This window comes from Cyprinus carpio, chromosome B16 (genome assembly GCF_018340385.1).
Source record: "Cyprinus carpio isolate SPL01 chromosome B16, ASM1834038v1, whole genome shotgun sequence".
NCBI lineage: Eukaryota > Metazoa > Chordata > Actinopteri > Cypriniformes > Cyprinidae > Cyprinus > Cyprinus carpio.
In genome coordinates, this window is record NC_056612.1 from 8628689 (window position 1) to 8653260 (window position 24572).

At 38.3% G+C, this 24572-nt stretch overlaps 1 protein-coding gene across 1 annotated transcript; it reads right to left on the minus strand.

Annotated features, from left to right (window-relative positions):
* Positions 1-24193, minus strand: LOC109076095 (centrosomal protein of 192 kDa-like; the record flags this gene model as incomplete). Its single annotated transcript, XM_042741876.1, has 42 exons — positions 23984-24193; positions 23021-23236; positions 21659-21769; positions 19253-19407; positions 19021-19082; positions 18666-18810; positions 18439-18551; positions 18281-18355; positions 17756-17905; positions 17492-17663; positions 16932-17137; positions 16491-16610; positions 16021-16417; positions 15726-15878; positions 13385-13449; positions 13037-13255; positions 12373-12514; positions 12196-12287; positions 11029-12106; positions 10758-10875; positions 10362-10524; positions 8738-9473; positions 8502-8650; positions 7946-8176; positions 7605-7730; positions 7306-7449; positions 7166-7229; positions 6853-6992; positions 6646-6738; positions 6370-6488; positions 5705-5884; positions 5540-5630; positions 5028-5207; positions 3650-3910; positions 3449-3570; positions 2796-2905; positions 2554-2716; positions 2292-2461; positions 2037-2160; positions 1789-1894; positions 225-432; positions 1-113 (listed from the first exon to the last, which is right to left on the minus strand). Coding segments are annotated over exons 2-42 (7551 nt in total), but the record flags the coding sequence as incomplete, so codon positions are not given.
* Between the last annotated feature and the right edge of the window lie 379 nt (positions 24194-24572).

Genomic DNA, 24572 nt, shown 5'->3' on the forward strand with positions numbered 1-24572 from the left:
AATCTTAAAAATCAAATATCCGCCGACATCACACACCTTTACATACGGAGGAGCAAATGAAGAGAGGTACCATCTGACCTCCTCTCCATGATTCTCCAGCTCCAGAGAACATTCTGCACAAAGAAAACAATTGTTTTCCTTTTACATTCTAATAGGCCACAATTTCAGAATCCTATTTTGTTACTGTACAAATAAAATATTCAGTTGACAGGTTCTGTACTTACCTGAGGATTCTCCAGAGGCAGTGGAAGGGAAGACCAGCGTTCGGTTCTTGATCTCAACCTGAGGCTGGGTGCTGCTGCTCTGAGGTTTCTGTCCTGGTACTACAGGGGTCTCAGCCTGAGGTGGCAGTGGGCGTAACGAGCGGTCCATGGCGCAGCTAGTGGCAGAAACATCCATGGCCAGATCTTGCCGGATCTGAACTTTAATGGACTTTAGAGAAAGAAACATAAGGATGGGCGTTACAGAAAGCGTTCATTTTCACCTACACTGTCATTCAAAAGTTTGGAATCAGTAAGATTTTTAATGTTTTTAAGGGAGTCTCTTATGCTCATCAAGTCTGTATTTATTTGATCAAAAATTCAGAAACAGTAATATTGTAAAATAATATTGCAATTTCTAATATTGGTTTTCAATTTTAATATACTGTGCTTTAAAATATTATTTATTTCTGTGATGCAGCACTGAATTTTCATCAGCCATTACTCCAGGCTTCAGTGTCACATGACCCCACACTTTTGATTAGTGTACATTGTAACAAAAAATTATATTTTGAATAAACACCGTTTTTTAACTTCAAAGCATTCAAAAAAACAACAACAACAACAAAAAAAGTAATCTACTGACCATCACAACATTGATGATAAATAAGCATATTAGAATGATTTCAGGAAGCTCATGTGACACTGCAGACTCAAAATTCTGCTTTGCTTCACAGGAATACATTACATTTTAAATAGTGCTGTCAAATGATGAATCACGATTAATCACATCCAGAATGAAAGTTTGTTTACATAGTATTTGTGTATATTAATTATGTATATAATTACTACAAACACATGCATGTATAAATTTAAGAAAAATGTTGTTTACATTTTCTTTTTTTACTTTATTTTTTTTTTACACAAAAATTGTCTTGCATCCCATAGCGCTTACTGTCTAACCTTACTTCACATCAATACACATTTTATTTATATATATATATATATATATATATATATATATATATATATATATATATATATATATATATATATATATATATATATAAATAAAATATAAATGTATATACACATGTAAATATTTTCTATATAATTTTCAATTTTATATATGTGTACTGCGTATATATATATATAGAAAAATTTATTTTGGATGAGATTAATCATTTAGCACTAATTTTAAAGTACATTAAAACAGAAAACTTATTTTAAATTGCAGTAAGATTTCAAAACTTTTTTGCGCAAATAAATCCAGCCTTGATGTACATAAGAAAAAAAAAAATATATAAAAAAAATCTACTGATCCCAAACTTTTGAACAGCACTTTGTCTATCTCTATCTTGTACAGAAGAATTCACATAATCTGAGTTTCTTTGGAATACCCCCCCACCCACCACCCCCCAAAAAAAAAAAAAAAAAAAAAAAAAATGGACTGTGTTGTGCCATATGAAAGTTCAATACTGCAAATTCAACAGCATGTTATGAACTAGAAACCATGTCTACAATCCTAAAAAACTTGTACATTCCCTCTTCAGTCAGACATAACGCACAAATCTCCAGAAATGAATACCTTCTGTTGATTATCACACTGTACATAGATCTGTCCACTCCAGGGCAGCATGGACGATTTGCTTGCAAGAGAAGGATTGGGACTGATGAGGATTTGCAAGTGGCTCCTGAAAAAAAGAGAAAACAAAATATGCTTATAGATTGTTACATGTTAAACATTTCTATAAGCCATGTACTTTCAATTAAAAATGAGAACAAAATGTGAAGTCAGTGATTTTCCCGATGTTTATTTATATGCAAGTCTCGTACTGAGGTTCAATGACTCCATGCTGTGGGGTGATGGTAAGGCAGTGTGCCGGCCAGGACAGCTCAAAGCTCAGCTCTCTGTTTGAGCGGTTTAGTATCTGCACATGCCTGGTGTCAGCCACACTGTCTGCAAACAAACAAGCAGAAGACAACATTTGGAGAGGGAAGCATTCACTTGCAGACTTGACTCAAACAACTTTCATTAAACCACCTGAGGTCATTTTTAATATCAAATTTTTAAACTCGAATGTGTCTTACTGATAGTGGGTGCAGTGAGAACCAGCTGTTCAGGCTTGATGCTCCAGGTGTTCTCTATGTTCATCTCTGTTCGTTTCAGTACAGGTTCTGATGGATTTAATGGAGGACCTTTGACTGGTAGCACATCCAGGGAAGCATTACTGATGTAGCGGCCCGATGACCCCAAACCGCTGAGTAGAGAACTACACATTAACTTCATCAGCATGCTGAAATCTGAAAGCATTCGTTTCTGTTTAGTATGTTGTTCATTGAGGATGTTTACCTGTCTGATTCAGAGGTGAGCCGTTGTGAAGGTCTGACGGACTCCATGTGGTCACTCTCTCCAGAGTCGGACATTTCCATAGTGCCGAACAGCGACAGCATAACTTTGTTCATGTTGCCATAGAAAATCTGGGCTTCATTTGGCCTTTGAGGCAGATCATAGGCTAAAAACAAATAAAGCCACAATCAAGGTCAGTTAATTGATTCAACTAATTAATTTTGAGCAAATCCTCGCCATCTTACCCTCCTGAACCTGGTCCTCTCCAAGGAACATTTCATCAAAGGGGATACTTTTCAATAAGCTGTTCTCAGATAGTACTTTATTCCCTGCTTCTGGTTTGATTTGTAGTAACTTGAAAAGAGATTTAAAAACAACAAAATTACAAAATGTGTTTTCACATCACAGAATGTGTAAAAATACACTGAACCGTCCTCTCACAGATTAAGTTCACATTTAATAAGAATATCAGGGAGGTTATATCTCTAGCTGGTAAGTGGGAACAATATACTAGTAATTGTATTTAATTTCTAAAAAGAGTCTATGGTGAACATACATGCATGGCTACACGCAAAACTTTTCTTTTGTTTGTTTTACATACTTTGTTCAATTGAAAAGATAGAGGGCTCTTAGAAAGTATACTTTATTTATACTTTTTAACTGCAAAAGTACATAGATGACTCAAACATGTCATCTGCCTATTTTTGATTCAGACATCAAGTTACAGATCTTTTTATTTTTTTCAAAAAAAATTCTCAGACATTATATAAAATACTAAATAGAAAAGATTTTTGTTGAGAAACGTAAAAAAGAAATAAGTTCCCATTTTAACACTAAAATGTTTTAAAATATTCTTATTTAAGCTGAGAATTCAAGTCAAATGAGAACTGCCACTGACTTCCTGAACTGTTGTCGAGAGACCTCGTCCCCACAGAAGAGGCAGACAGTGGCAAGAAGAGCTGCCCCAGACTGACAGAGAGCTTGCTCTCTGCGTGAAGCCTTCATCGCTATTGTGATCACCTGCAGAAACAGCACTGATAAATCTTCCAAGCATATACAGTCATTACAAAACAAACAAAACAACATGCACTTGGCTCACCTCCTGTGTTCGCTCTTTCAGGACAAACTGTGAAGGGGACAAGCTAATAACGGCTGAATCCATGACAGCTCGATTTTGAAGATTGCTGTAGGGTACTGCTTTCACGAAAGCAGCACGTGAACCCGTGTTTCGCACGCACACACAGAGCTTACTGACACGTCCTGCCTGCACTCCACTCAGCGTGGCCACATAGCCTTCAGAACGCTTCCTCAGCTCCTCCAGGATCACGTTACTCGTGCCGCCATAGCCTGACAGAGGGATCTGAGAACACAACGCTAAAATGTAACACCAAGTATTAACTAGAAGTCAATGATGTATCGGTTTTGCCGATTAATCTGCACAGATAGTTGATTGCTGGAACTAACGGTTATCGGCAAAAATCCATTCACGATAGTTTTTCGGGTTGTGTCCATTGCTGGAGAAGGGTCTGTAGTCATTATACAGTTCGAGAGCAGCCTCCTGGTTGAAATCACTGACAGCATGTGCTATTTATTTTTTTTTACACATGATACTGCATGCTGAACAGAGCGAGAAACTTCAGACGCAGATTTAAATGCAGCCAACAGAAAATCCTGCAGTGCCACAGAGCGCCATTCACAGTTTTCCACTAAATTAAATTCTATTTATCCCCAATTGTTGTTAATGCACAGTACATAATGAATTGTGTATTGTGCATTTTCAGCAAAAAGTTTGTCTTTCTGTAGCTCTAATAAAGTCTGTTTGCTTCATTTATAGAGCTATAATATAGATCAGCCTTTCTCTTTCCATTTGCCTTGTTTTTTAAACACTGAACTTCAAACTCATCTATGCCTCATTGTTCATTCTTGAAGTAAACTTGTGTCCGTTTGATGATTAAATAAACGGTTTTAGACTGCTGCTTAAGCTGAACGTGACGCATGATACCGGTGAGTTCTCAAAAACTTTATTTTGATTAGATAATCATCATGAGTTCAAGAATAGAAGCAGTTTAAGTGTGAGAGTATACATACAATATCCATATGTATATAATTTAAATGCTATGGCCTTTGTGTATATATTTAAAAATGTGCATCTTTAAGCATGACTGTTGAAATAAATTGGTAACACTTTAAAAATAAGAGTCCATTTGTAACATTAAGATTAATGAAAGCCGTGTATTGTTTAAGTGTGTTAATTTCAACATTTAATATTACTATTATTATTAATTTTATTATTATTACTACTACTAGTATGGTTCAGTACTATTTTTTTTTAATAAAGCACTATTTTAGTTTTTGTTCAGTATCCATTTTAAAAATTATCGGTTAATTAATGGGTATCGGCAAAATCCACTATCTGTCGACCTCTAGTATTTACAACAGTATTACTGTTTATGAGGCATTTTTAATAATGAACTCACAGTGAACTTGACCCCAGGCTGGGAGGCACGTGCAGCAGACTGCTTGATCTCCAGTTTGGCCAGCATGGATGCAACACGGGTGGGAGCAAAGAGCAGATGAACAGTCACATCCTCTTTGGGTTTGATTGACAGCTCTCTGTTACGTGTCAGTCGCTCATCTGGGCCAAATGAGCTCTGCAGCTGCAGGATTGAGATTCACAGAAACACACAAGTGGGTGAAAGGATAAATGGATAGACAGATGTGAATATACTGCCAATGGCTCTACAAAACCAATGAACTGGTTGGCTAGCTGCTCACAATTGCTGTACCTACATCAATCTTGGGACAGAAATGCATATTTATACATTACCTATGATTACTCACATGGCAAAATACTACTATAAAGTATTTCATAACAATTAGTAATCATTTTTACAACACTTCATATTCTTTCGTCATCATGTAACCTTAGGAGCTCCATATATTATAGATCTCAGTGTCTAAAACTACATTTCTCAATGTGGTAGCTTACCTGGAAACCGTCTTGGTCTTGGCCCCTAATGAGCAATCTGAGTTGCTGTGATGTAGTGGGTGAATTGTTCCTTAGCACCAGTTTCTGTTGCCTACAAACACAAAAGCATCATCTCCATCCAATTCATTTTCATGAATGGCAGTTTCTATGGCTTTGTAAACTCACACTGCTCTGCCCAGGGTAACCCCTCCCCATGCCATGAACTGTTTGTTGGAGAGGATGGGTGGGACCTCAGCCTGTGATAACGCAGCAGAAACTACTCTCCCAGAAACTCCTTGGATCATCTCTCCTTTCAGCATCACCTCATACTGAGGTCCGCTGGGTAGAACCAAAATCGTCAACATGCTGAGAAAAGAAATTAAATGTTACTCGAAAGTACAACATTAGGGGCTTTCACACCAGAGGAACCTTCCTAGAACTACTGGGGGAAGTACATGCTTTTTGGCATTTTCACACTATAGGAAACAGGAACACATTTAGTTCTAGGAACTCCATTTGGGGTAACAGAATTAGCTCATACTTCAGAGTAGGGTTTAAAACAGTTCTATAGGAACTACCAGTGCACACTGATTGGCCAAACACATTTTTAAAAAGCAACGAAATAATATTTATTCCAGGAACATGGAAAACCGCACTAATGACATTTAGCTACTTGTCTGCAGTGCTGTTTTTTTTTTTCTCAGCCTTGATGATACGTAAAACTTCCAGTCAAACTAGATTTCAGACAATCTGAACAGTAGACCAGTTAATACAAGTAAAAAATAAAAACCTAAGATGCAAACAAAAAGGCATAAAAATACAATCTGTTGAATCAATCTGAGTGAACATGCCTCTCCCTGAGTTTCTGTTTGTCCTGTGCAGTGAAGGAGACCACTACACCCTGCTCCTCTCCAGCTTTCAGAGTCAGTTCCTCTGGCCTCACAGTAAAACAGCTGTCTCCATCAGTAATCTGAAAAATAGCCAGAAAGACAATGAGTGAATCCACAGCAAAGGCTAAGCTGCATAGATTAACACTGTGGTGTTGATGTCAGGCACATTCTAGGTTATTTATAGTCAATGTATGAAATATACAATTGTGTTAAAAAGTAAAGCTCAGGATCAGGTACCTTTAGTCGGAGTAGAACATCAATGTTGCCTGCATTCTTTAAAGGAAGTGTCTGCTTGGCTGTCTGCCCCAAAGGAGCCTGAAGACACACCGTCTGTACAGATATTAAGGTAGTAAATAAGCAACATTAAGCAAGTAAATAATCAATAAATTAATAAAAAGATAAAACCTTAAAAAGCCAAGTGTAGCGACATATTTTATCCATTACCTGTAGGTCTTTGGGTGCATGCACTCTGGGAGTGCCTGACCTTGCCCTCAGGGCTACACTCTGAATCACATGACTGGGGCCTGGACTGTCCACCTCAATATCCACCCGTGCACTGTATTCATCAGCTGGCCCCAACTCACCTGCATCAAAAAAATACAGCATCTCATGTTCAGATCCATTTTGCTGTATAGAGGGCAGTTTAAAAATCAAAATATATCTAAAACTAGAATAGTATCTCAATGATACTAACATAAAACTAGACACCAGTTGAGAAATGTTCAACCTGTATTATTGTTAAGGTTTACATGCATACCTGAACTTGAAATGTACTTCTGAGGTGCACTGAAATGAACCCACACCAAGAAGCTTTCTTGATTCTGAAGAAAGAATAAAAAATTATTTAAACAGTCAAAACTGCCATCAAATCAGAAAGTAATTTGAAGAAATATTCACCTCTGCATAACTGGCATGCAGCACATGGTTTATGACTGATGAAGTTGAAAGCGAGGTCAGACTTGAGCCAGTATGAAGGGAACCATCCGTGGTCATGGCAACTGGGCTCTTAGAGAAGCTGAAACAATGCCATGCTGATGCATTCTGTGGGAGACGAAACCTTTGTCCTTGAATTTGTTCAATGTGCCATTGGATGAGGCCTAAGCTTACAGTCAGAAGTCTCATACACATACAGAGATACATCATACACAACTAAGGTCAACATATTTTTCAAATCCAAACAGACAGATCTCACTGACCGCACTGATAACTAGTCGAATAGGCACAGTTGCATGAGTCCTGTTGACCAGCTTGAGCAGCAGGGCCTTGGTACTGCCCCCCGGCATGTCCCCAAAGTCCAGACAGCCTGTCTTTCCAACATCAACCTATTCAGTAAAAAGAACGAAAAAAGCTTTCTTTATTTTTGCACATTTCACATGGATTAAACGTAACTTCTAAAAGAAACCTAAAGAAAAATTAACAAATTTCAAGGATAAAACTGTCATACTATTAATCCTGTGCATAAAAAAATAAAATAAAATAAAATTACATGCAGTTTTAGAGCTCTGAAACTGGCAACAGGGACAAAGGGAACTCTAACCTCGATCACAGGGTTCTCAGCCACAGCGATCAGCACCACTTTCTTAGCAAAGACTTCTGCATGCACCACAGTCTCTGACTCTGCAGACGCAGGCCAGGATGACACACTGAGAGTATACTGATACAGTCCAGCCCTTGGTGCTATAAATAAAACCCTCTGTTCTTCTGTACATTTGGGTCCAATTATGGTCTTATTCTTTACTATCAGCCACTGGAATGGGATAGACTCCATCTGTAATGAAATGACAATTACAATACTGCACACAAAAGTGGACTGAATGAATAAGACATGTCTCCATTAGACCAGTGGTTCTCAACCTTTCAGACCGCTAGGCCCCCCCCACTGACAGCAAAAATCTTATTATTAAAAAAAAAAAAAAAAAAAAAACCTTAGATGTTGAGAAAGTGAAATACATAAGTTAAGATTTTTGGCTGTGCGCAAATATTTTAAAGCTTGTTTTGTATTATTTTATAAAATTTAAGTCATTTTGAGGAAGTGTGCTGAGGCCAGATTGTTGATAACCACTGATCTAGACTACATCAGATAGATTTCGAACCTTCTCTCCATCAATGGATAGGCTTGTGATAGAGATTGAAACTTGCTGCCAGCGCTCAGAAGGGTTGAAGATGTTGAGGGACGTCTGAGAGGCAATTCCCACACAGCAAGAACTAGGAAACTTCAGCTCATTTGGAACCATCACTTGAACTGAAGAAAAACATTTTTTTTTCTCTGTTAACAAATTTCCTTTGTACCACCAATATCTTTAAAATAAATTACATTTTTTCCACTTACTTCTAAGGTCTGCAAGATCTCGTGCAGCCCATGACCCAACACTTGGCTGTCCACAGGTCTTGCTGACTGGATACTGAGGTGGATGTTGTTGACCGGAGTTCAGATAACCAGACTGAAGACTTGTATGCCCAGGTACATGCATATGTCCCATAGATGGGTTTCCAGCAGGCACTGAAGCTGATACTCCATACAAACCAGATGGTCCTCCAATCTGATAGGGAGGAGCATGTAGAGGCCCCTCTGAGCTCAGATACTGCTGTGCCAGTTGGGAACTAAAGCAGCACCGCCCTGTTAGGTGGTTAGGAAGGTTTGTCATTGCACCCTGGGAGGTGTAGCTGGGTACTGACCCATGTGTCAAGTCATCCGCAGCCCCAAAACAAGATCCAGACCCCAAGACATGATGCAACACTTGGTGTGCCTGTTCTGAGGCTGTCCCAGATGGATGCTGAATGTTCAGCTTGCTAGAGTACCCAGAATCCGCTTGAGTGTACAACCTCGGTCCAGGCTCAGACTGGCGGTTGCTCTTAGAGTATTCATTTTCATAGTCTTTACGGAAGTCACTTTGGCTATGTGAGCCCAGTTCAGAGGTCTTTTTGTTGAGGCCTGGAATTTCAGAGTGATAAAGAGGCTCTGGACTCTTTGAAGAACTCCGAACATTTACATTATCAAACGGTTCCACTGGAGGAGTTGGACTGGCTCTGATTATAGTGGTGCTTAGAGCCATCGAGGTGTTTTTCTGGAGAATAATAAAAGAGATTCATCTGTACATTCAAACCATAAAGTAAATCAACAGCATTACTATCAATATCAAATAATGGTCAAGCAACATGGACTTCAAATTTTTTATTTCTTTTATTTTTTTTTATTATTTCACAGATTAATCAGTAGGATAAGATTGATTATTCAGCTTTTGCAATTAGTTAAAATAGTAATGCATATTCTAACTAATAAGTAAAACAAGGTTATCACTTCAGTTTTTAAAAATGTCATTTACATTACTACTACACAATTATTGTTTATACAATACAAATAAATATTTGCATTATATTTGATATGCATGAAAAATTAACTGACTGACTGATGCATCACTCTGCCTAAAAACTTCTTTTTTTATGTCATATGGATATAGAACAAAAATGTAAGGCATAAGACATCTTATTTTTAGATAAACTATATTACTCACAACAACACAATCTCTCTTAAAATGTCTTATAGTGTTACAATAATCAAAACAGTCTTAAGATAAATCTAGATATAGAGGAAGCTCTAATCTGTGCAAACCAAACTATAGCTTTACTGTACTGGTGTGCACAGGGGTTGGGGTGACTTTTGCACCGCCAATTAAAGGGGAAAGGCCTCCAAGTAAAAGACTTCGTTTTTGAATGAAATTTTTACCCTTTTTAGGCATTTTTTAACAAAAATACCTTTAGTTTCTGCAATTTCTAATAAGTGATATTGTTTCATAATTCATAGTACAATAATGATCATTATAGTTTTATCGCCCAGCTCTAGCATCAATTATAAAACTTCAGGCTTTTGAGGAATAGCAACAAATTTACTTCCTATATAGCTAATTGGTTTATAATGTAATCCACATAGAACTAAAATGGGGTTAAACACTCACCTTATGGTGATGATCAGGGGTGGGCATGCAAGTGTTCTCATTAATGGAAAGATAAGTCAGTCTACTGAGAGATGGGCTTGAACAATGGGACTGAGGGGAACCTGGATCGCCAGCAGGACTCCTCTGAGCCTTTCCACTACTAGGGGAACATGGAGACATCTCTCTATTTCCAAAACACAAGGATAAGTGTCAAACCAGGCCATTATTTATTCATGTACTTAACCACAAAGATATTTAAAATAACACAATAACTTACGGTGGATTAACAATAATCAATCATTAAAAAATAAGTAACAAATAAGAATCATCTCCCCTCCTCACAAATAAAAGTGGCTTACATCACAAAAAAGGAAATATGCAATTCTGTTAGATATGATGTTCAGAAACAAATTTTACCCATATCCACTTGGAATGGAGGTCTTGCTTGGACTGGAGTGAGTAAGAGGGGAAGTGGATGGTCTGAAATTACAATGGGTGACCTCCACAACACCAGGGACACTGCTCTCAGGTGAGCCTTCAAGAAAAAGTAGTAAATAAAGTTGATGTCCCTAATTTTCTGAAGCTTGCATGATGTTCATTAAGCAACACTTCATGCTGATTTTTAACATGCTAAAACGGTTATGCTGCTGGTTTTGTATTTGTTTAAAAAGAAAAAGAAAAGAGATACCAAATTTTTCCTGTGTTGTTGGCAGGGAATCCTGACAATCAACAGCTGCAATTTTCTCTTTTGAAACTGACTGAGTGGCTTTAGGGCTTCTGGGTGATCGTGCCTGGTTAATGGCAGGTTTGTCGGTCCGGCCTCCTGTTGTCTTGGGTTTGTGTGGGGAGCTCTTCAACGATGATACTTCTGAACGGCGAAGGCCAGGTGAGGTCTTTGGGGCAAAAACAGGAGTTGACTTGGTCCCTTCACCTTTCAGAGAGCGGCGGTTACCTGTGGTGGAAGTGCTGGCCACTTGTGGTCGAGCCATTCCTATTTTGATCTTGGATTCAGGGACACTTTTATTGGTGGAAGGTGCTGCATTTTTGTTTTTCTCAATGCCAGATTTGAAGGATGTGGAAGATGATGATGACTGCCCAGAAACTAAAGATCTTTTGGCTGGATGCGCAGTAGCGGTTGGTAAACTGCTCGACTTGGGTCGAGGAATTGCACTTCGTTTGACATCTGACCTTGGATTTGGTGACACAACATAAGTACCTTCTGTTTGTTTAGACGAATTACCTGCCAGATTTAGAATTTTTTTGCCTACTGCTTGTTCTTCCATAACTGAACGCTCTTCATTTTTATGGATGGATCCATTTTCCAGAGACGCTAACTGCTGTCGAGTCAGCTTGTTAGAACTGGCCAAACTATCAGCCAAAGTGAGGATGTCCAAGCAGGACTGTGAGGTGGATCCATCACTGTCGCTACCTGAGACCTCAGCCCTCTTCAGATATTTCTCCATGTCAGGAGTACTAAGGTCACCCACTGATGTGGTCTTCTGCAGATCCTCCAACAGACCATTTTGATTTGAGGCTGCTACAGAGACAGAACTCATAATCGACTCTTCTGTTACTTGCTGACGGCTTTTAGAGCGGCTCCGTTTGGACAGCTCCATGATCATGGCAGCAAGCTGTGCTGGATCTGAGCTGATGGAGGCATCAGCAATTGCAGATGCAATTGTACTGATGCTGAGCAGAAGATTGCTGCTGGAGTTGGGTGATTCTGAATGGCCAGAACTCTCCTTATCTCCATATTGTGCAGACATCTAATCAAATTAGACAAAAAGTGTCAACATTTTTGCAAATCTTTAAAAGACTGTGTGGCAGCAGTCCAAAGCTAAATGCTAATCAATACCTGGGAAACCTGTCCCTCAGTTGTTTGCGTTTGCACATTATTCTCATGTGTAGCTTCAGCTGTGTTGGGCTCAAGAGTCTTATCTAGATCATCTGTAGATCACATAAAGGACATCAAAATGACTTGTAAGAAAAAAATAATTATTAAATAAATAACTAACGAGTATGTCGTACGCACCTGGATTAAGTGTCTCATCAGCATCACTTTGCGGAACTGTCTCATTGTTGATGGAGCTTCCTCTGGAGAACATATCTGAGGGTCGAAGTAATGCAACAGGTTTCCTCTTCTCAGGGGATGTAATGAAGTATCCAAAAGATGGCTAAAAAACAAATAAATGGTTGAATAAATATCATTTAAGCTTGGTTGTGAAGGGCTACCTTCCATCAGTTTAGCTGTAATAATAATTAAACATTCGAAACAGCAAATTAATGTCTTCAGAATTACTAGAAACATCCAGGCAAGTGTGTTTGGGCAGGTTTGAGCTTAACTCGGCTTGACGTTGACCTTCCAGGAACAGAACTGAATGCCTCTGCTCTACGGCATTCAAGACACATTTCTGATAGGAAGGTTGTTAATGTATTGTCTGGCCAAATTTGATACCAGCATTGACTTGCTTTGCATTCAAGACCCACACTGAGTTCATGCATATCATGGGAAGTGATCTCACAATATTTGTGTTGCTAGTGCCATACTAATCTGATCTACAGAAACGGTTTTGTAATTGTGATCAGGTTGCTAGTGCACTTCACATGGCTAGAGTCATTTGTGTAGCACACAGAGTGCTCCAAATGAGACAACTTTGAGGTTGAAGATGTTATCTTCTTAGGGATAGAGTCCTCACCCTTTTAACATTGTCCTCTTCACTGCTCCCAAGGCACCCCAGAGCTTCAGAGCGCCTCTGAAAAAACTCCCCCAGTGAAATACGCAGATAACTTTGGTTCCCAGGCTCAAATTCAGATGAGACCTGGGAGGCCCTCATGAGGATGTTGCTACCACTTGGGACTTTCCAAGATGTGTCTCCCAGCACTTCACTCATATTTACAGCTTGAATCTGCTCTTCCTACCAGAAGGCAAAAGAAAAACACATTTTTGGTTGCTGAATCACATCTAAGAGCATTTGTGTACAATAAACTTCTGGGTTCTAGGATCTAGGTTGGTTGAACTCAAAATACCTGGGAACCAGTCATACCTGCATAAACTGGTGCTCCTTTTCAAACTCCTCCTGATCCTCAATTATCTTGTCCATGGCCTGGCCTAAGGTTATACAATATTATGCAATGAAAGCAATGAATTAAATTAATGTATTAACTCATTCAATGTGTCAATTTACTCACCTTAATGTTACAAACACACATGACTGCCTTTCACCAGTCAAACAACATGAGAAACTAAATAACTGCCAGACAATTACAAATAGGGGTGCAACGGTTCTCTGTAAAAAGAGACCATACGGTTCTCCACACACGGTTCAGCACGCACTAGGACCGTGGTTCAACTTAAATCTGACAATGCATCTGTAATATGGTTTGTTATTTATAACACGTAAAACAGAAAGTGTTCGGCTAATGCATGTTTCTGTTGATGATACGCATTCTGGCTTCTCAATACATTACAACAAGAGCGATGAGAAAAAAAAAACCTGTGGACAAACCAATCCCTCTTTGTTCAATGCGAGTGTTGTATGCTGGAAGAACTGTCATTAATGCCGTCATCACGTTTTGAGAGTGCAGGTGAGACCTGAACAGCACACGTTGCTATCTGTGTTTAAACTAAACTCATTTAAGCCTTGCCAGTTTAAATATTAAAGAGCCAGAAGACACAAACTCGTGTTCGCAGTGAGAAGATCTGTGCATGTGCTCATCCAAAGCGTGTGAACCCGCATCTCAGAATGTCTGCAAATATTAAGCGAACAAAAACGTGAAATCGCTCATATCTCCTAAACCGCTTGTTGTGGACTCAAATTTTATATAATAGGAATCCTTTGGTCAAAACAAAGAAAAGTGTAGAATATATGATATCATATGATGTGATTTAAATTTGTCCTTTCTCTTTGGAGTGTTACAAGCTCTTGGTGCATAAAGAAGATCTGTAAAGTTGCAAAGACTAAAGTCTCAAAGCCAAAGAGATTTTCTTTATAAAAGTTAAGAGTCAACCACACCCCCTAAAATGGCTCATTCTAACACACCCCCACGTCTACGTCACTATGTATTCTCTCTGATCTTTTCTTTGATTTGTTTACTAAAAAGAAAAAAAAATAAACACTGACATCTTTAACGTAAATCTGTAATTAAAGTTATTTAATTTTATAATTCACATACATATATCATTTCATATCATTTAGTTATATAATAACAATCATACATAATTTGATTTAATAATAACCCAATTTGAGGCAAAAACAGAATGTTCTGACAAGCTTTGTGGAATTATACTACACGTCATCATGTGTCGAGCTCATCCGTCCGCGCTCATCTGCAGTTGAGTATACTTTTGAAAGCTGTGTAGACGCGGCTGTGCGCGAGACGGAAAGGTACATTGAATGTGAAGTGTATCCGGGCCTTAAGTTGGCCATCCTACACACACATGACTGACCGCTCGCTCACACCAACAAGAGGAGGAGTGGTCAGTGTTACTCTCTACACTGCACTCAGTCTGAGGGAGTCCTACTCTTTCAGTCATTGAGGAGACATGGAAAACAGCACATACCGCAGGAACGGTATAATGGAAAATATCAGTGGTTTTGAAAAATTTATATACCTTGAAACCTGTAATTGGCCCATGCCTAGATTACAGTGAGACTTAAATTGCATTATAAAGAGAAGACTTACAGTAAGCATTTTGTTACCTATCATTTACTTTAAATCTCTATATTTACAACAAAATGTGTTTGCATGGGTAAGTATGCTTACTTTGCATTAAGTATTATACTTAAGCCCATTCATTTCAGGTTGAGTATGTGCGTGTTGCAAGATTCTTCATCATGGATGTGTTGTAATGTCAGTCCAAAGTTTCAGGTTGGCCTAGACCATAACAGCTTAGATGCAATAAAGGCCTTAAAGTGCTTGAACCCGGTAATTGCTGCTTGCAGCTATATTTTTACATTTTATTACTTTATTCAATTTCTGTACATAATGTTAGAGCTACCTAAAAACCTGAAAAGCACCGTTTATTTGTATCTTTGCTATATTTATTTGTGCTGTTGCTTGTAGTTAGTTTATTTGTTCTTATTTTGTTTTATTTGACAATATAGTTTTTTCCCGAAACATAGCACATACCGAAACTGCTGCACCCCTAATTACAATGCATAGGTATTGCTTGTGACATGCTCTGGCCATTGATTGATTGCCGATTTTTATTCTGCATTCACTTTCATTTAATTAAAAAAAGTGACAACCTTCAAAAATGCCCCATTTTTGCATGTTCTGCAGAAGAAAGTCGACATGAGGTTGATTCAACTGAGAAATGGTACACCCAAAATCAAATTTTCATTAAGGAGGAGAATATTTTCTGCATGAGAACATTTCACTTACTTCCAGCAAGAAAATCTTCAGACTGAAACTGCATAGCAACTTCCTCAGGCATATTGGCCTCCATTTCCTTCTCGAAGGAAGAGTAATAGGCCAAATCAGTGACCCACTTTCCCTCTTCATTCTGGTAGACCACACTGTGAGCGGCGTTTGCACCTAAGGAAATATTTAACATTAATTTCTAAATCATAAAATACAAATACTATTTTTAATACTTCATGTAATACTACAAATGTCAGAGAAACCCATTGACCACTACATTAGAAATCGAAAAAAGACCTTGCTGTAAAAAAGTTACCTTGCTGTAGCTCACGCTCCACATTGTCTGGCTGGTGATTCCAAATATCATGTTCCTCATGATTCTCATCAAAGCTCTGGCAAAGGTACCTAGCATCCAGAGATTCTCCAGGTTGATCATCTTTACTGCTGGTGCTCTGCTGCTTATTGAGAACTGGAGAATCCCCACAAGGGCCACCACGCAAGCCCAGGGCACCGAGATCCACAGTGTGGCCCAGGTCGATCCCTTGTTCGGTTTTATTATGAGATTCCTGAAGTATCTGAGAGAGGTGAAAACTGCCCTGGGTGCCCTGAAGGAAGGGGCTAACTGTAGAAGAAATGTCCTGAGGGTTATGACCAGCACCTGCCCTCAAGTATACAGAATCCAGGTGAACTTCTGCTGTGTTATCCATTGCATCCTGTTAAGGGAAAAAGTGTTAAAGGTACCATCAACAATTTTTGCTACAGCAAAAAATACGGACAAAGACTTACAAGAGCCTCTTGTCGATCCAGACTCATGCTCCAATTAACTGGGCATCGACTGGCAGGTCCAGATGCCACAGTAGCATGACCAGCCTCCCCTGTGCCAACTGGACCAACACGATCACCCATCTGAAGAGATCAAAAAGAAACTAAAATACAATCTGTAATTGTATAATTATGCTAGGATATGCTAACACACACACATAAATAAAAAGAATAAAATTAAACAATAACATACATACACATTTTGAATGATCCTCAAAGCGTTTTAAGAGATGATCATATGTATGCAGTAAGCTATAATAGTTAACTTGTAGTCTAACTTTGAAGCTATCTAACCTTCCCATTTTAAAGCAAGTTACCCCAAATCCGAATGGCACGTTCCTGTTGATTAAAAAGATACGATTTTACACTGATCATTATCAATTGCTCATATGACACTAACATTACCTGGCCATGCGTAATCATGTCTGATCTGCTGAGTAAAGATTGAAGCTGATCATCATCTCCCATCTGACCACTTCCACCCACGATGCCAAGACCACGAAGAACATCATAGGTGCTCTGGACTGTGGTTGGAGGCAAAGGAATGGTAGATATGCCTCCATTTCCTTCCTCATCACTGCCACTACTCCCGTCTCCTCCTCCTCCGTCACCTGATGGCACAGAGAAACAGTGATAAGACTTAGTTCCTGCAAGTCTAAGGCCTGGTTTCACAAACAAGGGCTTAGACTAAACCAGGATTAGGTCATAGTTCAATTAGGACATATAAGTAATTTTTATAAACATGCCTTATAAAAAAACATTACTGGTGTCCATCTTGAGGCAAAATAAAGACATTGATATATTGTAAGATCAATCAGTGCAAGTTTCTTTCAGTTGAAACAGCTCAGAATTAAGTTTTAGTTTGGGACTAGGCTTAAGCCTTGTCTGTGAAACCCAGGTTAAATGTTTAAACCAAAAACCCTAATTATGTAAAATAAAATTTTATTTAATAAACACCCCTTTACCAGTAAGAGGCGAGTTGATGACCTGTCCCTCTGCTGAGCGGCGGTGCTCAATCCCTGTCCTGGCGTCAGGGTTCCTCCCTCCCATCTGTAGCTCATCATCAGAGCTTCCTCCTTCCAAACCTGGTCGAAAATGGGGCCGATGGCTTTCCCCAACCTGACCATATACAAATAACTGAAATTACAAAAATTACAAAAATAAAAAAAAATAGGGCAAAAATTAAAAGCACAGATAACAATAAAAGCAGAAAGCAGCTCAAGACTAACCGGTTGTCTGGAGGTGCTGGGTAGGAGGAATCTTGCTCTGCCCCGGTTCTGTGAAGCTTCTAGTTCATCCTCTGTATCCTCTTCATCACTTGCAGGACAAGAATCCATACCTGTGGCAGCCAGACGCACATCAGGCATGTGAAAGTCCCTCTGTAGTGTGACACAGTAAAAGCAAACATTAGCCGAAAAGTTTCAGAACACAAAAATTATATATTTTATATATAAAGGTGCTGTCAAACAATTAATCACGATTAATCACATCCAAAATAAGTTTTTGTTTACATAATATATGAGAGTGTACTGTGTTTATACAAACACATGCATGTATATATCTAAGAAAAAGATGTATATAAGATAAATATATTAATATTTATATGTATAGAGAGAGAGAGAGAGAGAGAGAGAGAGAGACTAGAATGCATTTTTTTCATTGTAACAATATGCATGTGTGAAATGTGCATGCATTAAGAAAGTAAATGAGGTTCATTTTGATTTTATTTTGACTTTAGGAACATTAACTCATACTAGGTCATAGTCATCATGGTGTCTGTTCCTTTCTGGTTCAGTGGAGTGGGGTTGAGATGAACTGGAGGGTAACTCCTACAACAGGAACAGATCATACCATTAAAAAGCAAAAAACAAAAAGGTAAGCTTTGGTAAACAAACAGCAAGAGAGAACTCACAACAGGGATTTCTTGTCCTTCTACTCGGCCTCTCTGCATTGCAGGTGGCATCAGCTTATTGAAATACAGCTCTAGTTCCTCATCCTGGAGCTGGTTCACATCAATGTCATCATCTAGAGGACAAAAAGTTCATTTAAATCAATTATCGCCTGGCTTACCTTGGTTCTTTAGAGCTTATTCTTTAGGAACATATAATAAAATTAAATTTAAAAAAAAATGTAACCAACCTGTCATATCACTGTTCATGCTGTCCAGAGACATTAGTTTCTCATTGGCCAGGAAGCTGGTGATGCTGCCACTGCACCTTTCACTGTCTGTCCCTTCACTGGTGGAACCCTCCTCTTCCTCCATCGTCACTGGGAGCAGAGTGGCCTAAGAACAAAAGAAAGCTTAACCCTGCCATACGATATTTGATATGCACATTTCTAAGGCCTCTAAATTATCAAATCTTTTCAGATTTGATAATTTAGAATGTCATCTTACTTTCTGAAAATATAGATATGATATAGTTTTTCTGACTGTTATTTCATGCCAGACTTTACAGGATAAAACATAATGAGTGTCAATGAGTACAAAAATTACCTGAGCTGCCAACGTATCTTTGTCTCCAATATGAGAGAATGACAGAAGACCAGTTGAGAGGTCTAAGGAAAGATAAAACATACATTTCAAAATATATTTCTCAGTTTATACGTTATTCCCTATTTTGTAAATAATTGCTGATCATGCATTATCAGTTAGACAGTTAGCTTTACCATAAAATTAAGAACAACAAGCCTTAATTAAATAAAAATAGGGAAAACGGATTACATACCAGCAGTCCGATGAGGAACAGAACCTGACACAAGAGGAGCAGCCACCCCTCCTGATGATGTTTTGGAAACAGAAGCAGATTCTGTTTCATCCAAATTAACATTCACCAGCAGGTCAGAGAACCGATTTGCAGCAAGGAAGTCACCTACATTGTCTCTACACAAAGTAAATAAATAAATAAATAAATAAATAAAGTAATGAAAGAACACACTCAGTCAAGCAACACAGGTTTTTCTAATAATCCAGATCTGGCCAATGAAATGTTAAAATTCAAAACTACATAACTTAATGAAGGAAAACAAGACAAAATAGCTGAAGTCACATGAACATTACATTACACATTACTTATTAAAAACTCAAAAGCTGAAGACAGGGCTCGTACACATTTTTACCAATAAATTTCCTTGACATGAGACAATATTCATGACCTAATGTTCCATTATTTTACAATAAGAATAGAAATCTGTTCAAATGATCATAGCATATGTTAACTAAATGACTAATTTAATTAATTGACTATTAACGCTACGTGTTTGCTTTCTTGTTTTAGTAATAAGTACAAGCTGCAACTGTGCCAGACATTATACTCCACACAGACAGCATATCACATCACTGAATATTATCATTTAACTCAGTTTAAATCAGGATCTGAATTTCGTTTTGGAAACTTTTCTCTTTCACAACTGTTTACATTCACTTAACGAATAAACAACAGTGCTTATGAGGATACTCGCCAGGATGGCCATTTTTATGTCAGTTTGTGTGTATTTTTGCAGCTTTACCGCAACAAGCTATGCTAATTAGAGCCCTGCATTTCAGCCCAAGCCTGACAGGCCCCAACTTATTTACGGCTTTGGGACAATTTTCACTTCACAGTTCAGATGCGGACCGGACATTGGGCTTGTTTTAGACTTCCTCCTTATTTTTATATTTTAGATATCCATCAAATATTATGGTGATGAAAAGGATTTGCCGTGCTGGTGGAAACAACAGGAGACCATGCTACCGCGACTGTCAAAAGCGGCTCGGGTGGTGTTTAGTGTCCCGCCAGCAGCAGTGAGTGCTGGAAGAGTCTCGCATTAAAGCGCTCACAATAAAGCTTGCCGCAAAACCCCAGCAAGTAATTATCATGATGAATGTGTCGGGACCAGGGGAAATAAAATATTCGCTGAGTTTCATTTCATTTTAAAAAAGAACTTCAGCTCAAAACAAAAACACCACAAATTAAATCCTGACTGTCTTCTAAAAAAATTAAATAAATAAAAATAAAAAAATAATACACACAATGTATGCTGATACTGTGAGTGCACACGAATAAAAGTAGACCCTTAACAGTTCCGAATGATGTATTACTATTACCTTTATGAGCAAAAATGACTGTTGTTTCCACTAAGAAAAAAAAACGCAAGTGATTGCGCTGGCAACTCTATGTCCTGCAAATCGCCCTTTAGCTTCCACTCTCCGCACAAACAATTGAATACACATCTAATAGCACACATTTATCAAGGTTAACCATTTAAACTAATGTTGTGTTATGCTTTTTTTTTTAAGTATTTTTATATAGATTTTATAGATTTAGTCAGGTGGTGGTGATTTGAGAAGGCTAAACAGATCAAACATTGGCTATGATTAACTCGCTGTCTGCCGCTGGCCACTTGGTCGTTACTATAAAAAAAAAAAAAAAAAAAAAAATGTTCCAAACATAATTCTAAATTAACTTAATAAAGAAACAAAAATAAATAACCACTTTGCCATTAAAAATGAAACTGAACTATTTTAATGGCTGCGACAGCAGCTGTGTAATTGGGGAAGAGAGAAAGAGGAAAAAAAGATACGGGCTCCGGTCGGACTCAGGCCGATAATTCTGATAATCTGTCAGACAAGGGCTGGACTCGGGCATATGTTTGAGGTCCATGCAGGGTTTTACTGAGCTTGTTTGGTACCAAACTCAATTTGGTACTCACAAGGCAGCTTTATATATGCACAAACACACTTTGGATGTGACTGCGCACCACCTCTGGAGCGCGCAAGTACCGAATGGCTTAAAAGACGTGCAAATAAATAATACATTTTTGTGACGATGCAACAATGACCCAATTAGGCAAGTGACAACTCCGTCAACTGTACCGAAACGCGAGCAAAAGTCTTGTATCACAGCATGCAGCGGCTCTTGTAGTGCAGACAAGATGCGCCGATGCAAAGCCGTTTTAAGAAAAAGTCAAAGAGAGAAGTTGCGGTAAATATCGACTGATTATTTATACTAGAGCAAATAGCCTATAACTATTATAAGCACAATAACTAAGTAGTACAAGCACAAAAAAATTAACCGGAAAATTATTGAAGGTCACACTGATTTGTAACCGGCTTACAGACAAGAAAAAATAATTAACAACTACTGAACACTTACAAATCTTCTTTGAGGCTGAGAACAAATTTTTCCCTGCCTCCATCTGACCCCTGGGAACGCATGAGTGAAAACTGCCCATCCTCTAAATATGATGCTTGGATATCAGTTACTCTGTAAAAGATAAAAAGGACTCTCAAATAACACAATACTTCCAATGCACACAGACAAAATTAACAGCAATACAAGTAAAACATATGTGACCTGAACCTACATGAGCTAGCCTAGCGAACCTTTTCAATCTCAAAATTTCTTACCAACCAATCAATAAAATAAAGCACCAGTGTTTTGACCAACAACTCACATATAAAATAAATGTTCCTGCGCTTTGAAATAACAACTTTGGGGCTGTCTTAGGTTGCGTGACCATTTTTAATTTTCCTAGTTTTTTTGAGCGATTACTTCGTGTGATTTTGCACATTTTTGTTCCTTAGACTTACAACTTTAGTCCAAACATAATGATCAAAGTTACACTTTTAGGTTCAGGTTAGGGTCGATCTTTGTTTTGATGAACAGAGATCTTTTAGGTTGTTTTAAGTTGATGCGTGAACAAAACTTCACTAAACATTATTTGTAGCATGTCTCTCATACAATAATTACAATAAGCTGTGGGCTTTTTAACTTTAATATGAAAAAGTCTGAACTTTCAAATTCTTTTATAACGAAATTCAAGTGTGAGCTCCACATTCTCCAATATAAACCAATATGATACTCAAAAAACAATACACTCCTGAACAATAAAATTCATAGTGAAATTCAAACAATAAGTGCCATTTTCACACTCGTAATCTCAAAAGAAAGAGTAATGACTTGCTGAAGATCTTCATGTCTCAAGTAATTGCTCAATTACCATTTCAATTGCAGTAAGGCGTAAATAATGCAGTTTGTAAGTGTTACATTTAACTCAGAATAGCCCTTCAATGTACACAGCTTATTTGTAAGCAAGAGGGAAAATAAGCACTAACTAATGAACAAGAATGTGTAAAATATTTAAATATGTTCCAGTAAATGTGCATTAGGACTTCTCCTTGTTCCAAGAAGCTCAGACAATTCTGAGATTAGATAATGAGGTTATGATGATGAGATAATAGGTCGGGGGGCATGACACAAAGACAGATGCTATGGTTAAACCAAGTGAAATAAAAATCTGGAGTTTTACAAAGCAATATATAGAGGAAATCACTCAAACAACTGAGGAAAATCAAATCTGGCAGGCACAATGAACTTTATAATTTTTGGACCAAAAGAGATGAAATGACACTTTTCAAAGATTCACCAAAGAAACCGAGGAAGTCAGCATTCTCCCCTAGTTAGGGCAGACACGCAATCACAATATTCATGAGATTACATGCAGGAGTCACCCACCTGTTGTCTACTGGAGGTCTAATTTTAGCAACGGTAGAGGCGGCCATGGGCATCCCGAGCGTAGAGCCCAGTGTCACGTTGCCGAGAGTGTTGCGGCCGCTACTGCCCAGCGAGGCGTTCGAAAGGAAGCTGGGAAACGGCTCATCCTCAATGTTTTGGAAGTTCTCCATGTCTTTGTGACTCATTGACACAGGGCTTCACCACATGAGGAGTGACCTATAAAAATAAAAAAAAAACACAGAAGAGAGTGAACAGACCACATCATGAGTTCCTACAGGAAACCGGTGATAAATAATACTGTCATACTGTACTTGGATGTTAACAGGACTGCCATGAATCTGTAAACGTCTGCGTCAACTTAACTTAATACGAACCTGGAGAAAGTTATTTCTCTTGGACAGTGTCAAATCAGACATAACGGGGTGTTTTATAGCTCACACTGTTACACAGAGCTGAAATCTGTTGATATGGCTGTAGTTCCTGTTGCAATATTAACTTAATAAAAACGACATTTAGCAACCTCGTGAACTTGACTGCCTCTTTCTCTAGTATTTGCGTCTTTTTATCTGACGTTTGTAGTTAGCAGACTAGCAATAACCAACCACTTTAACTGCACATTAACCTCTGTGGTATGTTTCTGATAGCAGAATAACAGCCTTTTTCGGTGGACTGAATAAAAACTAAACAAATAAAGGTTAGCGGGCTGTTTAACTCAAATAACCGTCGTGCAATGGAGACTAACGTTAACTTAATCAAGGCCATGATACAAACACTTCAACCACACCTTAAAGAGTTAAACAAAGACAAAAGTAACACTTAAATTATCACTTAAACATTAAACAACCCTTTTCCTGGCTCGGACTTACTTTTTTTGGCCAGTCGTTGGATGAAAACTAAAGAGTGACAACAACTCTGAAAGAGATTCGCAACAGCTGAGAGGAATCTGTTTCGAGGACAACTTACCATGAGGGGAAAAGCGGACCTTGGGCCTTAATAAACGTAGTTCATTCAACTACTTCATGCAAATACAGCACCGATAATCCGTGTAATGCTAAAAATCGTTGTAGTTACAGTAGCCTCCCCGCTTTTTGAGAAGAGTTTGTCGAAGTGTAAAGATGAGGTGAAGCCATTAAGGGAGAATCCCGCCTCTAGGTTTCTCTTTGCGTGGGCGGGGCTCCGACATAAGGGCAAATTTCATTGGACAATCCTTTTTGACTGCTTTCAGCGAGTGGCGAAATCATGTGTCAATCACGTAGTTGTGTGTTTTGAATGAAGAAGCTGTTTTGTTGGAAACATTTTTACATAAATTGGTTCTAAATAGCGTTGCTTTGTGTATGCTTTACAGTTAGTAGTTACAACAGAAAAAATCGGAATGTATGAGGACTTTAATTAGTTGCATAGAGCTTACGATCATACATTTTAAATGCTTTAAATGATTATGTAATTATACTTTTCGAAATTACAAATGACGTTCCATATAAACTACGAGATCGTGAAATGTGATCCAGAGCAGCTGAGTCCAGCAGCTGAGGGAGCCCCACACCACAGTTGC